This window comes from Vespula pensylvanica, chromosome 7, assembly GCF_014466175.1.
Source record: "Vespula pensylvanica isolate Volc-1 chromosome 7, ASM1446617v1, whole genome shotgun sequence".
Taxonomy (NCBI): domain Eukaryota; kingdom Metazoa; phylum Arthropoda; class Insecta; order Hymenoptera; family Vespidae; genus Vespula; species Vespula pensylvanica.
The window spans coordinates 6,594,350-6,609,950 of NC_057691.1; the positions used below are offsets into that span (position 1 = coordinate 6,594,350).

Consider the following 15,601-nt stretch of genomic DNA (forward strand, 5'->3'; position numbering starts at 1 on the left):
AAATATAGTTAAAAATGAAAATATGATATTCTTTGTGTTCACTTCAAGTAATTTCACGTCGTATAATCCGTATACGAATTTATATCAAAGTAAAGTGTAATGAATTGTAAAGTCAACATCCATTTATTTATTTGTTTACATATGGTATTTGATATATTTTTTATTGGAAATAAATATATATAATTATGTAATTTTTTTGTATGTGATGTTGAATATGTTATCTTTATATCTGAACATATTACAATAATCAAATATTGTAATACTTAAATAATTAGATCTATGCATTTGAAAAATGATATCATGTATAGTTAATATATCTTTTTATAAAAGAAAGATGTCAAAAAAATTTTTTTGGAAGCAAATATATTTTTATGCAGTAATCATTATCTTATACAGTTTCATACTCGTTAATGGTGCTAAAATAAATCAATTAAAAGTCTGTGGACAATCTTCCAAAAATCCTCAGAGGTGATATATTATAAATCAATGGATTATATTTCATATTTTATGTGTGTAAAATTATTTGAATGATTTTATAAATATTCTGTTTAAGAAATTAATATTTTTAAATGATATTATACTTTATAAATATATAAAGCAACATCTATTCAATTTCTAAGAAATAATATTTTGTATATTTGCATTTATAATATTTTACAGTTTGATATTTGTGAGTACATTAGATGGTAAGATATCAGCATTAGATGCTATCAATAATGGAAAGAAACTATGGGCTTTGGATTTTAACAATAGTCCTATGTTATCTTCTAATATTCATCGGAGAGAAGTATGTCGATTATATACTAACATAATTAAATAATTATATTATTTTAATTTTTTTTGTTTTATACCTATATAATCTATCTTTTCTATTTTATAGCTTAATAATAATGGACAATGGGTTAGATTAATTCCATCCTTAGGAGGTGGATTATATAAATTTGATGGTGAAAATTTAGAAAAATTACCAGTAACAACGGAACAATTATTATCTTCATCATTTCGTTATTCCGAAGATTTAGTATTTTCTGGAGGCAAAGAAACAAGATCGTATGGTAATTATTATATTTAATACAATCTTGTAACATACAAATATATCATTAATTAATTTATTATTATGGATGTAAAAAATATAATCGTTATTATATCAATTAATTTTTTTATAGGAGTATTGAGTACAACTGGAAAAATATTATATGAATGTAATATCAGTGGTTGTCAGAACAATACTACTACAGACACTTATATTAATCAAGAAATACTTGTCATTCAACACCTTCAACAAACTGTCAGAGCAGTTGAACCACATAGTGGCGCAGAAAAGTAAGTTTTTTAATATATCAATGAATTTTTTATTTCATCATAAAATAAAGTCTAAAGTAAAATTTAAGAAACAATACATTATTATTTTTTAAATAGATGGAACTTCAGTGTAGGGCAACATGAATTACTTTTAATTTCCAATCAAGATATATGCGATGATAGAAGTAATGAAAATATTCCAGAATTTGAGCTGAAAGTTATTGTTCCTGAAGGACTAATTTGGGCAGTTAAAAAAAATGCTCCCACTGTAAAATTATGGCAATATAAGGTTAAAAATATTCATTTACAACAATAACGATAATAATTAATGTTTAAAAACAAATGTAAGATAAAAGATATATTTGTTTGAATTGTTTTAACTATAATAATTGCTTCTCACAGTTCGATTCTCCAATCGTTACAATATGGCAAAAAGAAAATACACAAAGTATTAATGATAACAATGGATTAAAGCAAGTTAATTTATTTGATAACTCTCAATGGGCTTGGGGTTCTGAATTTGCAATAGGACCTAGTATTTATATAGGAATGCATGACAGACAATTATATGTACAAGAAAATGTAAAAGTCTATAAATCTTTAGGATCATCTTCAACAAAATTTACATCACATTCACAAATTCCTTGGCAACCATATCCTGCTATTGGTACATAACTGTTTAATTATTGAATATAATAAAAATGTAGTCCTAAATATATTATGTCACTCAGAAATGTATATAGTATCTGATATTTTCCAGGTACAGCATTGATAACTAATCTCTTAAGTAAAAAAGAAAATGATGATAAAAATATCTCTTTTGAAGTAACTGATGTACAAAGTACAACTGCTCTATCTGTAATGTATAATTCAGAATATATTAATGGTGTGTTTTATCAATTTTTTTATATCATCTTTATAATAAGAAAAAAATCAATTTTTATAATCGAAATAAGTTACAGTTATAATGCTACTTAAAAAGAAATTTTTTTTTAACAGGAAATGGTTTCTATTTATACCTAAAGGAACATTTACAATCAAATGGGTACAATCAATGTTGTAATGATTCCAATATACTTATTACTAGCGACGAAAGTACCAAAAATTTTTATGAAGAGATTGACGATGAATATGATGATGATGAAACTCCAGTACAAGTCATTATTGTCTCCCTATGGTATTGGTGGTAAGTTTTTAATAAATAAATCAAATAGAACTATGGTACATAAATAATTCTGTTGCTAGGAAAGAAGTTTTAGTAATATCAATTACTACAGCACTTCTACTAAATTTCATATGGGCTCAACATCTACTAAATGGAACAGCAACAACTAAAGACGCTATACCTCCAGTAAGTTAATAAAAAATTTTATTTTTATACATGCTAATATTTATACACAAAACGTTTTTAAAAACTTTATAAACATTTATACATTACAGCCCTTGATAATAGAACGCCATATAGAATGCAAGAATTCCAATGAAACTACAGTTCAAGGACAAAGTGTAATTTTTAAATCTCGTTATTTGACTGATTTTGAACCAATTGATTGTTTAGGCAAAGGTGGTTATGGAGTTGTATTTGAAGCTAAAAATAAGATAGATGAATGTAATTATGCTATCAAACGAATTGCATTACCTAATAGGTAATATTAATTGAAGAAATTTTTTAATCAACAATATTGTAATTTTTAATTAAAATTTATCATATATCTATATTACAGGCAAGATTCTAGAGAACGTGTTATGCGTGAAGTAAAAGCATTAGCAAAATTGGATCATTGCAATATTGTTAGATATTTTAATGCATGGGTTGAATGTCCTCCTATTGAATGGTTAGAAGAACACGATCAGGAATGGATTTCTAAGGAGAAGTTTCGATCATCAGAATTTTCCTTAGAAACGAATCAAAACGAAAAAAAATGTAATAGTTCCACTTGCATCGATGTTTCTATACCTGAACAATCTTCTGTAGATAGTGCTTGTGAAGCTTATGTTTTAAATCATGTAAGTGAAAGCGATGATTCTTTTGTCATATTTGAACATTCTGAAAAAGTAAAAAACGAGGAAAACCCTAGCTCACAACTTTCTAAGACAAACAATAATTTGAACGACGATGATGACTCTCGTTTTTCTCAAGATGTTTCGTCTCTTGGAAATAATAATCAACTGTGTAGAAAGGAGGAATATGAAAAACGTAGAAAAACTCCACTTTCCGTAAATTTAAAAGAAAAATCTATTAATCGTAAATCTACGAAAATGTTTCTGTATATACAAATGCAGTTATGTCAAAGGCTTAGCCTCAGAGAATGGCTTAAAAAGCAAATGAATCCAAGAGATAATGGTATGATATTGAATATATTTCATCAAATCGTTGATGCCGTAGAGTACGTTCATTTGCAAGGTCTTATTCATCGTGATTTGAAGGTAATCTAAATTGATAATATTTATATTATCACATCACACGATAGTAATATTATATTATAACTTACAGCCATCAAATATATTTTTTGCTTATGACGACAAAATAAAAATTGGTGATTTCGGCCTTGTTACTGCTATGACCGAAGGTTACGAAGAAACTTATATTACGATTCAAAGTGAAAATACTAATGTAAAACATAATTTACATACGTCGTGCGTTGGTACTCAGTTATACATGTCGCCTGAACAAATGAATGGACAGATCTACGATTATAAAGTAGATATATATTCCTTAGGAATTATTTTCTTTGAACTTTTAATGTCATTCGATACAGAAATGGAAAGAATAGTTACTCTTACCAATTTACGCCGATTATCATTCCCAACGGATTTTGATATATTTTTTCCAGCCGAGGTAAAAGCAATTTTTCAAGTATATATATATATATATATATTTTTTTCATTTATAAATTATGTAGTTTAACGTATTTTTTAACGTATAATAATTATGTCTAATTTTTATATTTTATATTATATTATTGTCAACATTAATTGTATATTCATTCTTACTTTTCATATTGTAGCATACATTATTGAAAATTATGTTGGATGAAAGGCCTGAAAAAAGGCCTACAACGCTAGGGATTAAAGCTAGACCGCCATTGTTGTATTATGGAAAAGAAAATGGTTTTAAGACAAATGAAAGTTCAAAATGGCATTTTGAACTACCGCAGTTTGCCAAATATTCCTCTGTAACAAGTAGTAGTAGTAGTAGTAATAGTAGTAATGAATCACAGGTAAATATAAATACATAAAAGACTACCAATATAAACAATAAACTTTTTGTAAATTCTTTTTGGAATATGTTTCTTTGTTTTTAATCATTATAAAAATGTCTATATCTCAAAAATATATTTTTTTTATTTTAAACGTATTTTTTTTTCTGACTGCATATGTAATGACTGTAAATAATTTTCATTATCATTTTTAAATATCTCTTCGTTTGCATAGAGTACTTTATTTTTTAGAAAAAAAAAAAAAAAAAAATTGTAATATTTTGATATAGAAAGCAATGTTAAAAAAGACATATATTTATTATAAAAATCTATGTATCTTACAATAAAAATAATAAAATGTGATAATTTAATAGGTTGTATTATAAAATAAATATTTGTTATAGAATGATCAAATGGCTTAAAATTACAATTTATTTAAATATATATATATATATATATATATATATATATATATCACTATTGTCACAACATATTTACTACATAATTATTATTCAATGATTATTTTATCTTTGTTGTACCATTGGTTTTGTATTTATGAAATTATTATAGACTATACTATTTATTTTGCTTTCACTTTTTTTTTTTTTTTAAATTAAATTTCCTTAAATCTATATATACTAAACAGAATATTTGCGATTGAGATGCTTCTTCATTAAATTATTTTCTTTTTTTTTTTTTTTTATATATATAAATAAATTTCTAACATAATTAATTACATAGTTATAAATTGTATGTGCATAGTTTCTTTAATATAAATTATTTTTCTATACCTTATAATGTGATCTTGCTTTTATATTTTTTATATTTGAATTCAGATATATTAACATTAATTTAAAAATTATACACTAAAGATCCCAACTAAATAAATGATGTTTTACTAGCATATCTCTAACACCATCTTTCAAAGGTTGAGATTGCTCTTTTTTTGCTGGTAATTCCCAGTCAGGATTTAAATTAAACGCAAATTGACTAAGTATTCTTAACTCACATTTTATCTGTACCCAACCTGGACTATTTATGAAACTCCATGGATAATACCTAAATTATGACATGTAATAAAAATATATATCATTATTTTCATACTTATTTCGCGTTATAAATATTTTTAATCCGTACCATTTTTGTACTACTTCTACACAAGAACATAGAACTTCAAGCCATAAATGTAAAACTTGTTCATTCAATCCAAGACAAATTAATGAACGTAATTTAACATCCATTTGTGCATGAGCATTGTCGTGCGACAAATTTACAGATTGTACACATCGATATAATAACTATATTAAAAAATAAATATTTTTCATTAATTATCGCATAAGTTTGAAGAATAAAAAATAATTAATGACTACTATCAATAACTTACTTCTTCAGGTGTTAAAACTTTACCATCCTCATCCAACCTATATGTTTTACAAAGCACCAACCGACTGTACACAGAGTTGAAATCTTTTTCTATCTCCCTGCTAGAAGCTTCTTCAATAAAAAGCCATGGATGACATGGACCTCCTAAGAATGATGGTTTTCGCATTCCATGTTCCAATACTGCTTTTATAGCAGGACATAAGGAACCTCTTACTAAATCTGTAACAGCTTCACTGACTGCATCATCACCTGCACATGTATACTGTTTGCTTCGTTCATCCAATAATTCAACAAATTTAGCAGGAAACCAGCCTGCAAATCAAGCTAAATGTAATATTCGAAATTGAACTTATAAACTGATTTATTAAAAAAATAACCTTAGACAATAAAATAATTTTAAGAAAATTAATTATTATAATATATCTTTCACATATGTTACCCCTAAGTCCATTAAGTTCTCCTACCCAACAATGTTCATCTTTTTGACTAATGATAGTAATTATATCATTTTTACGAAATCCAAGTTCGTCGTCATCATGCCTTTCAAAATCTACGATTATTAAAAGATTTATATTTATTCGCCATTTTTTTTTGGCAAAAAAGATTTGATTTATTACCATTTTATAATCATGTATAATTATTTAATTTATACCTAATAAAGCTTTAGCTCTTCTTTTTCTAGTACGTGATACATTTATATAACTATCGTGATCTTTGGCATGACTTTCCATAGTATAGTCTGCTATAAGTATAACATTGTTTAATTTTGGATCAACATTTATAAAGTGTCTTGCTACCTGTAGCACAGATTCTCTTAGATCAACCAGAATTTCTAGAATAATATAAGAGTTAGAATTTAAATAGTATGTATCTTAATTAATATTTAATGTAACAAACCAGTTTGATGAATATTCTTTGATTTTGCATCATCCTCTTCATTATCATTTCCAAACAAAAATGTTTGTAGCATTGATTTACTTCTTTTTATTTGACGCCTTAAAAAATTAATTTAATATTACTGATATTAGAAGTATAATCTATATATATATTTTTACAAATAATTTTGAATTATTTACCTATTCAGATGTTGCTTTGGTAAATTTGGCAATGCATCTGGATTACCAACTAATGCACCTTGATCAGCCATTAAATATGCTAAATGACGTCGCCTATGAGTTTCGATTAAAACGTCAGTTAATGATCCGCTTACTTCTAGTGATATCTATATATACATAAAAAAATGTAATTAATCTTATTGTATATAAATCTTATACATAGAAAAATAAATTATTTGTATTTTACTTACACGAAATAATTGATCTACATCATCAATATCTCCAGGTATATCCGAAAGAGCATTAAATATTTGTGCAGAATTTTCAAGCTGTTTCAGATCTATCTCTATAATAATGATTTGCATATTTTAATTATCTATTTCTATAAAGCATATTATAATTTCTCTAAATACCTTTTATCTTTAACATTCCAAGAGTAATTTGAAATAAAACTATAGAACCATCGAAAAGAAATAAATCCCACACTCGCAATAAAATCTTCATATGTACAACTGATGCAAATAACGTGAGAAACCAGTGCAGAGATATTAAACTTAATTCTATATCATGCTGTTCTAATACATGATCGATATCAGATAAATAATTAGCTACTAATGTACGCAGAACTCTTTGATCCGCTTGAATTCCTAAAAAAATTTAACAATATATTTGATTGACTTATTTATAATTTATATTATTCACGAAACAAAATAAAATATGACGTTACAGATGTGTATAGAAAATGTTTACCTAATAATGTTGCCGAATAGTATGAAGCCGGTAAGAGATCTTCTACTATAGTTGCCATCATCCAAAATGCATCCTCTTCTTCTAATAAGAGTAATAATGAGGCAGCTATTATACCGGTTCCTTGACAATATCTTAACAGTATAAACATATAATGTATTATTTTCCAAGTTTATCACAAATATATATACTTTTATATATTTGTTGTTTTTACCCAATATCAGGATACAACCAAGCAAGAGTACGCATAACTCTTCGTAAACGTGGTATTCCTGTACTATGAAGATGACTAAAACATGCATTTGCAGGCATAATACGAAGGAGATCTTTTTCTATCTGTTTATTAGTCATAAGTACATCACTGCTAGATGCTCTTACTATATCTTTATACATCATTTCTGAGGTATGCTTTTTTTGTAATGCACCTATGGAGTTATAATAAATTATTTTTGTATATACATATATATATATATATACATATACATATACATATAAAGCATATTATATCATTAACATGAAATACAGATAGTAATTTCTAATTCTAGTCAAATATTACCAGACATTTGCATCCAAATTTGAGGTCGAAGAGAATGAGGTATACCACGACGAACCATGTCACGTAATTTATCTGTACGAGGTAATCTTTGATTTACATTCTGCCATGAAAAATCTATATCCTCTTTATCGTTACTGAATTCCAAAAGAGCAACCCATTGTAATCTGATAGCATAAAAATAAATTTAAACAAAAATAAATCTGTCTATTGAAAATAATTAAACTCTTTGTTAATACCTATGTTGAGGATCTTCCACAAAAGGAATGCCAAGGATTTTTCTTGAACTCTGTTCTGGCCCATCTTCTTCTTCTACACGAAAACCAAATTCATCAAATCTACAATATTATATTATTACTTTTTATATATATTACTTTTTTATATAAGAAGTTTAAAAATATTAAATAATATTGAAAAATACTAAATATAATCTATAAAAGTCTATACAATACCTATACTCTGGTTGCGAATTAGGATCATCAGGTTGATTCAATTTAGCTAAAATATCTTGTGGCCACATGGACGAAGTTAAAGCAGAAAACGGTCCGCCAGGTACAGGTGATAAATATTCTCTAGAAATTTTATTTCCTGCTTCCAATTCATCTTCCGACAAGTTTATTTCTAACTTTTTCTACAAGAAATGCTGAGTTAAATTACTACTTTCTAAATAAATAACATACATATATATATATATGTTAAATAATAATAAAATATTTTTCTAGATAATATAGAATAAGAATATTTACATTATGTTCTTCTTTTCCAACATAACCTTCATGATCACGTACGTTGAAAAAGGATTTTGCAATATCCATCTTCTATCACTTAATTATTCAATATTATTAAGTTCGAAAAATGCACTAATTATCTATTTTATTAATTAAACATATTTTATGTATTATCACATACTTTTATATACTCTATTCTTGTTTATTCTACAGATCGCCATACGTGTAATTCGTGACGTTTTCCTCAACATGTTTCTTACGACATATAATCGATCTAATAGAATGAATATTACAGGTGACGTCATTAGAGCGCCATATTCAAAATCTTGTAAATCTTTTATTAATTCAATATATATAACCTAATTACAATGCTACTGCAACAAATATTTAACAACATAATTCATATAATCGTAAACTAAATAAAAAGAATTTTATAACAAAATTGAAAAAATATATAATATACTTTAAGAATTATTTCATTAGGATTAATTTTCTAGAAATATCCTAATCTTTTGAATTTTTCTATATATATATATATATATAGAGAAAAAGTTTCGTTTAGAACAAACTATATATATATATATATATTATTCTTTGTGGATTTCCAATAAAACAATAAAATATTCTAGAATAAAATAATTAGAATTTCCAATAAAATAAATGCGTATCGACCTTGCTAATAAAATGTCGTATTATGATTAGTCCAATGAAATGAGTCAGGATACATAAACAAATACACGTGATAGGGACGTGATAGATTCAAAAGTGTACGTACAATTTTCAAATATTGCATAACCCTTTTCGAACGGGAAGTTGAAGAAAACCCTAACGAGAACTTATATAAATTCGTTTCTGAATTCAACAATTGATTATCGTTGGTCAACTAACGATAACTAATGATAAGTAAAGAAGTCCTATATATCTATCACGCGTTTAACACGCAATTGTTACACATTTATATTTCTAGACTCGTCACGTTGAACGCATTATAACATGGAATATTACTATATGCACATCATCATCAAATAAGGATATAAATAAGAAAAATTGTGAGAAGTGTGAGTTCACAGCCTATCTGCTCTAACTTACACTAACTCGATTGTTATGCTACACATTACATTACACTTACACAACTTATATACCGATAGGATAGGTACATGGTGGGGATAATATCCCCCGTTTAAATAGTTCATACTTTATCCATACCTGAAGTTAAAATCGATTTGAGCGAAAGTTGATGAACATACTTAACACATACATCAAGAAAAAACGAAGAAACTTCTTCTAACTGTGAAAAAAAAAAAAAAAAAAAATAAATTTTAATAGATATAAGTAATTGTTATATACTGAACGATCGAAGAAAAATTATTGATACTAGAAAAAAAGAAAAGAATGTACTTTTTTATTAGCATTAAATATCATAAAAGTATAATATTTATATATAACATATATTATATTATGTGATCAATCAAATGATTTATTGCTATCGAGAATATTGTTGTGAAATATCGTGAAAAGTATATAAAGAAAGTGAAAAATATATAAGTCAAGTGAAAAGTATATAAGTATATAAGCATAAATATATATAAGTATTGAAACGAATATGTTATCAACGATTGCATAAAATTATAATGATAAAAAATAATTCCAAGTAATATAATGAAGAAATTTTGTATTTCTTACATTGAAATAAAAAAGTCTACGTATAATTAACGTTTATCATAGTAATATTAATCGAATTCTACTAGAATATATATATGTATAACTTACATAAGGTAAGATATGATGCAATACAAAATTATCTTACTGTAATTGAAATTTATTCGGACGATATAAAACAAGAGATATATAATAAAGTTATAATGAATCATGTGAATAAATCATTCAAGAAATAACGTGACTTTTTAAAAAGAAAAAAAAAAGATAGAGAGAGAGAGAGAGAGAGAGAGAGAAACAGAGAGAGAGAGAGAGAAAGAAACTAGTGTTGAAACTAAGGATTCAGTAATAGCAGCACGATCGATTTAACTGTATGACTAAACGATATTTATCAGTTTGTTGTGGTTCATAAATGTGTCGACATGTTAAGAACTACCAAGAACGAAAATGATCAGAAATCGTCTATCGATAATAATGGCGATCGAGCAATGGGAACTAATTTAAATAATAGTGAAAAATATTGTATTAAAAAAAATGACACGAGTGAGATCAAGTCTGAAAGTCGAGTTCTTGTTTTGTATACCGGTGGTACTATAGGAATGATTAGAAATGAAAGTGGAGGTAAGAGCAATCGTTAAAATCGAAAGGATTTTATTATAGCGAATGCTCATCTTTCTTTCTTTTTTCTTCATTTTTGCAAACTTTACTTTTTTGTCATACTTATCATCCAACTAATTTTTCTTATTAACGTTCTGTTATTTCACAAAAGAGAAAAAAAAAAAAAAAAAAAAGGAAAGCAATGTTTCTTTCAGATCACATCGTTTTATTCTGATTTTAATAGAAAACGATAAGAAAAATAAGTTTATAAATGTTTGATCTGACGTTAGATTAGATATAGATCACTATTTCTTTTTTTTTCTATTGATATTTTTAAATATTTTAGTTCTAGTACCAAAAGCCAATTCTTTTGTCAATACTTTACGACAATTTTCTCAAATGCACGATCGTGATTATGCCAAGAAAATGTACGGCGAAATGGCTAACGAGAGTCCTTTGATCTTACCGTAAGCGTATTATTCATTGTATAAAGATAATACTTTGGATATATACCGAATACCTATTATTTGTCACTATAAAGTATATATACGATTCATTGTTCTTTTTTTTGTTCATTCTCAGGGTTAAAACAACAGATAATCGTCGTATCATTTACGAGGTATTAGAATATTCACCACTTTGCGATTCCAGTGATATGACTATGGACGATTGGATTCTTATTGCTAATGATATCAAAGTAAATCATTCACATACATATTTGACAGAAAAGAAAAGAAAAAAGAAAAAAAAAAATTAATCGTGAATCGTACTATATATATATATATATATATATATATATATATATATATATATTTACACCCGTATATAAATAAAAAATTAGTTTGTTTCTAATCTATTTTTTTTTTTAATTAATTATTAAGTTCATCAAATTTTTTAATGTTTCTCTTTTCTCTTTCTTTCCTTTTTTTTTCTAGAAATATTACAATAATTTTAATGGATTCGTAATATTACATGGAACAGATACATTGAGTTACACAGCATCTGCTTTATCATTCATGTTGCAAGATCTGGATAAGATCGTTATCTTAACTGGTTCTCAAGTACCTATATTCGATACAAGAAATGATGGAGTAGATAATTTTCTTACATCTTTGGTAATAGCAGCAAATTATAATATACCGGAAGTGTGCGTATTTTTTGGGACTAATCTTATGCGAGGTAATCGTACCAGCAAAGTCTCGGCTACTTCCTTCGATGCATTTCACTCTCCAAATTTTCCATCTTTGGCTACGGTCGGAATAAATATAGAAGGTTAGCTTGTATGTTATTAATTAGATGAATTTAAAAAAGAAAGGAAAAAGAAAAATAATATTCTCTAATAGAAATTGTTTTTTAAATATCCTTAACGATAAAATTCGAATGATATTAATATTTTCTAAAAATCTGAAAACATATTTCTTCTAGTATTTAAAACATATTATAATATATGTACAATTGATTAATTAATCTTCTTAATTATTATTTAACAGTCGACTATTGTTTGTCGAAATATCCTCAAAGTCCAAGAAATTTATCGGTACATTCGAAATTGAATCGAAACGTCTGTTTCCTACGACTTTTCCCTGGTATTACTGCTGATCTAGTGAAAGGATTTCTTCAATCACCAATTGAAGGTGTTGTATTGCAAACATATGGTTCTGGTAACATACCAAGCAATCGCGAAGATATATTCGCTGAATTTCGCGAGGCTACACGACGTGGTATTATTATCGTTAATATAACTCAATGTACAACTGGTCGTGTATCGAATACCTATAAAGCAGGAGCATTATTAAAGGAAGCTGGTACATAACATGTATCATACATATATACATGCATATATATATATATATATATATATATATTTCAAAATGATATCATTTTAGAAATTTTAATATTTCGAACAGGTGTAATATCTGGTTTTGACATGACACCGGAAGCTGCTCTAACAAAGTTAGCTTATGTATTATCTAATACCGATTGGGATATAAAAACAAAACGAAGAATGATACAAAGTAATTTGCGTGGTGAATTAACATCAAGCCAACTTCCATTCATGCTCGAATCAGATCTCGTTAGTGCCGTAGCGAGATCATTGAAATTATCTTTGAGAACTGAATTTCAAGAACTGACCTCCATACTTTTTCCTTCTATGCTTAATGCGGCTGTAGTTAAATGCGATATAGACAAATTAAAATCATTGAAGGAATATGTAAGTGATCGTGCAACATTCAATGGTCATCTCTTTTTTTTTTTTTTCGTTTCTGCTTTTTTGATTTTCTTTTTGTTTATTATCTAGGGTGCTAACATATCACAAACAAACGCAGATGGTCGAACTGCGCTGCACATTGCTTGCTGTCAAGGAAATTTAAATATTGTACAAGAACTATTGAAAATGGGTGCAAACGTTAATATAAAAGATCGTTTTCGACGAACTCCACTTATCGAAGCTATTGAAAATGATCATCACGAGGTAAATTATACTTTTATTAGACGAACAACATAAATTGTCTGTCTCTTCAATTTAATCGATATATCAAATGACGTATTACACGATAAATTGAATTATTTATTTTTTTATTTTTTTATTCGGATCACTTATGATATTAACGTACTAATAAATAAAAGATATATATATATATATATTCATATATAACATTCATTACAGACTATCAACATTTTGTTAGAACACGGTGCTAAACTCGATAAAGATACTATAGAAAATAAAATTTGTGACGTAATTGGATCTGGAAACTTGAGACGTCTTCAATCATTTTTGATTGCCGATCCTGACGCATCTCAAACAATGGATACATCTGGAAGAACGCCTTTGCATTTAGCTGCGCTACATAACGACGTAACTATTATTAAACTACTTTTAAATCACGGAGCAAATCCAAAATCTACTGACATGATCGGACATACACCATTCGATCTTGCGAAATTAGTTGGTGCGGTGGATGCAATGGAGTGTCTTACACTTCACGACATTAATAAATAATGTTAAATAAATTAATTTATATAAGAATCATTTTAGATCAACAATATGGAAAGGTATTAAATATTAACAAATCATTGTCATTTTTAATACTTATAGTTGATTAAGAAAAAATCCAGATTAGCATTTGTTGTCTCTTTTTTTTATGATATTGCTATTTACATAGCAAATTTCTACATAGTATAGTATAATTTTTCAATGTCATCTTAAGAAATGACCATAGAAAACAAAAAAATTACAAATACATTGAAATTTGTTAGTTAGCAATAAGAAAGTTTTCTCTTTTCTTGGTGGCGAAAGAAAACAGCGTCAATTATTATATTTTATTCGTTTAATTCCATCGACAATATCACAATATCAATAATACAGACACGTTCTTTTGGATGTATACGGTATGTGTGAACTCCCCCATCCTTCAGCAAATTTGTTTATTTGTTGTCTTACTTCGATGCTAGTATTTTGTTTTTTTTTCTTTTTCCTTTTTTCTTTTTTTTTTTTTTTTTTTTTAAACAACACTAGACTCTATTATTTCTATACTTCTATCGAAATATATATTGTATATATGCGAGTTCGTTCATACGTTCATATCTGGATATCGCATTTTATGTTTTCATATGTATTAAAATGATCGCCTGCTCTTTTTTTATTCCAAGGATATTTGAAATACAATATACTATGTATATATATATATATATAATATAATATATAATTATATATATATATATATATAATATATTTGTTTAATTTTTTTCCTTCGATAGAATATATTTTCTTTGCAACATATATTAGAATAATTTCACAAAATACTTAATCTCACTGTGATTAGTTTTTATCGAATGTTCTCAACGTGAATAAAAAAATTGGATTTGTATTTTAAAAGTTCTACGCTATTATATTCTCAACTTTGGAAAATAAATGAGATAAAAAATAACTTTTCTCCTTTTTCGCATCTAACAACCTCGCGCAGTATTAATCGATATTCCGTCATCTCGTGAACAAAGAATTTCAATTATATTCTTTTTCATTAAAACGTTAATCATGGGTGGAACGTATACCTGAGAACAAAATATAGGTAACACAATACGACTAGTTGTCAGTTTTGTAACGACACTGATTTTTAAATTATATAGATTCTCAAAATCAAAAGTATATAATAACGGACGAATATATAATAATCAATTATTTTTCCTGCAATATGTATATATTAAATTTAGGTAACTGAGTTGTTCACAGAAATGTTTTTGTATAAGATGAGGACGAATATTTCCAAATGATTTTTAATAAATCAATTGATATTCCTTGGCCTAATTTTATTTTTAGATTTTACAAATAACTTTCTTACAGACTTTCATAATTTGAGAAGAACAAAATCAGACCAAAAA

At 26.5% G+C, this 15,601-nt stretch overlaps 3 protein-coding genes across 6 annotated transcripts; 2 read left to right on the forward strand and 1 right to left on the reverse strand.

The window, feature by feature from the left end:
- Positions 1–38: 38 nt before the first annotated feature.
- LOC122630503 (eukaryotic translation initiation factor 2-alpha kinase) lies at positions 39–4,610 on the forward strand. Of its 3 annotated transcripts, none has more exons than XM_043815047.1 (13): positions 39–468; positions 661–787; positions 881–1,055; positions 1,167–1,323; positions 1,420–1,591; positions 1,705–1,969; positions 2,063–2,188; positions 2,302–2,488; positions 2,548–2,653; positions 2,743–2,948; positions 3,027–3,729; positions 3,797–4,141; positions 4,311–4,610. In XM_043815047.1, the coding sequence occupies exons 1-13, from the start codon at positions 293–295 to the stop codon at positions 4,539–4,541; spliced, it is 2,976 nt and encodes a 991-aa protein (XP_043670982.1). In that variant the 5' UTR covers positions 39–292; the 3' UTR covers positions 4,542–4,610. The 3 variants fall into 3 exon arrangements, with proteins under 3 accessions (XP_043670982.1, XP_043670985.1, XP_043670983.1); XM_043815050.1 differs by having other exon boundaries at positions 39–144; XM_043815048.1 differs by having other exon boundaries at positions 43–509.
- Positions 4,611–5,237: 627 nt separating this feature from the next.
- LOC122630515 (small G protein signaling modulator 3 homolog) lies at positions 5,238–9,308 on the reverse strand. 2 transcript variants are annotated; one of them, XM_043815074.1, is made up of 15 exons: positions 8,987–9,308; positions 8,693–8,871; positions 8,480–8,578; positions 8,244–8,407; positions 7,902–8,112; positions 7,691–7,821; positions 7,354–7,587; positions 7,192–7,286; positions 6,962–7,107; positions 6,783–6,880; positions 6,538–6,717; positions 6,325–6,435; positions 5,887–6,197; positions 5,640–5,800; positions 5,238–5,561 (listed from the first exon to the last, which is right to left on the reverse strand). In XM_043815074.1, the coding sequence occupies exons 1-15, from the start codon at positions 9,053–9,055 to the stop codon at positions 5,369–5,371; spliced, it is 2,382 nt and encodes a 793-aa protein (XP_043671009.1). In that variant the 5' UTR covers positions 9,056–9,308; the 3' UTR covers positions 5,238–5,368. The 2 variants fall into 2 exon arrangements, with proteins under 2 accessions (XP_043671009.1, XP_043671011.1); XM_043815076.1 differs by lacking the exon at positions 8,987–9,308 and having other exon boundaries at positions 8,480–8,552; positions 8,693–8,865.
- A 1,582-nt stretch (positions 9,309–10,890) lies between these two features.
- LOC122630665 (L-asparaginase 1) lies at positions 10,891–14,237 on the forward strand. Its single transcript, XM_043815430.1, has 8 exons — positions 10,891–11,245; positions 11,568–11,688; positions 11,804–11,918; positions 12,157–12,493; positions 12,712–13,026; positions 13,129–13,433; positions 13,521–13,694; positions 13,890–14,237. The coding sequence occupies exons 1-8, from the start codon at positions 11,047–11,049 to the stop codon at positions 14,220–14,222; spliced, it is 1,899 nt and encodes a 632-aa protein (XP_043671365.1). The 5' UTR covers positions 10,891–11,046; the 3' UTR covers positions 14,223–14,237.
- The last annotated feature ends 1,364 nt before the right edge of the window (positions 14,238–15,601 follow it).

Coding starts and splice junctions, on each gene's coding strand:
- LOC122630503 (XM_043815047.1), top strand. CDS start 293: ATGATATCATGTATAGTTAATATATCTTTTTATAAAAGAAAGATGTCA. Junction 1,592..1,704: donor TAAAATTATGGCAATATAAG/GTTAAAAATATT, acceptor TGCTTCTCACAG/TTCGATTCTCCAATCGTTAC. Junction 2,189..2,301: donor TAATTCAGAATATATTAATG/GTGTGTTTTATC, acceptor TTTTTTTAACAG/GAAATGGTTTCTATTTATAC.
- LOC122630515 (XM_043815074.1), bottom strand. CDS start 9,055: ATGGATATTGCAAAATCCTTTTTCAACGTACGTGATCATGAAGGTTAT. Junction 8,872..8,986: donor TTGGAAAAGAAGAACATAAT/GTAAATATTCTT, acceptor CATTTCTTGTAG/AAAAAGTTAGAAATAAACTT. Junction 6,436..6,537: donor AAGAGCTAAAGCTTTATTAG/GTATAAATTAAA, acceptor TAATAATCGTAG/ATTTTGAAAGGCATGATGAC.
- LOC122630665 (XM_043815430.1), top strand. CDS start 11,047: ATGTTAAGAACTACCAAGAACGAAAATGATCAGAAATCGTCTATCGAT. Junction 12,494..12,711: donor GGTCGGAATAAATATAGAAG/GTTAGCTTGTAT, acceptor ATTATTTAACAG/TCGACTATTGTTTGTCGAAA. Junction 13,434..13,520: donor TAAAATCATTGAAGGAATAT/GTAAGTGATCGT, acceptor TTTATTATCTAG/GGTGCTAACATATCACAAAC.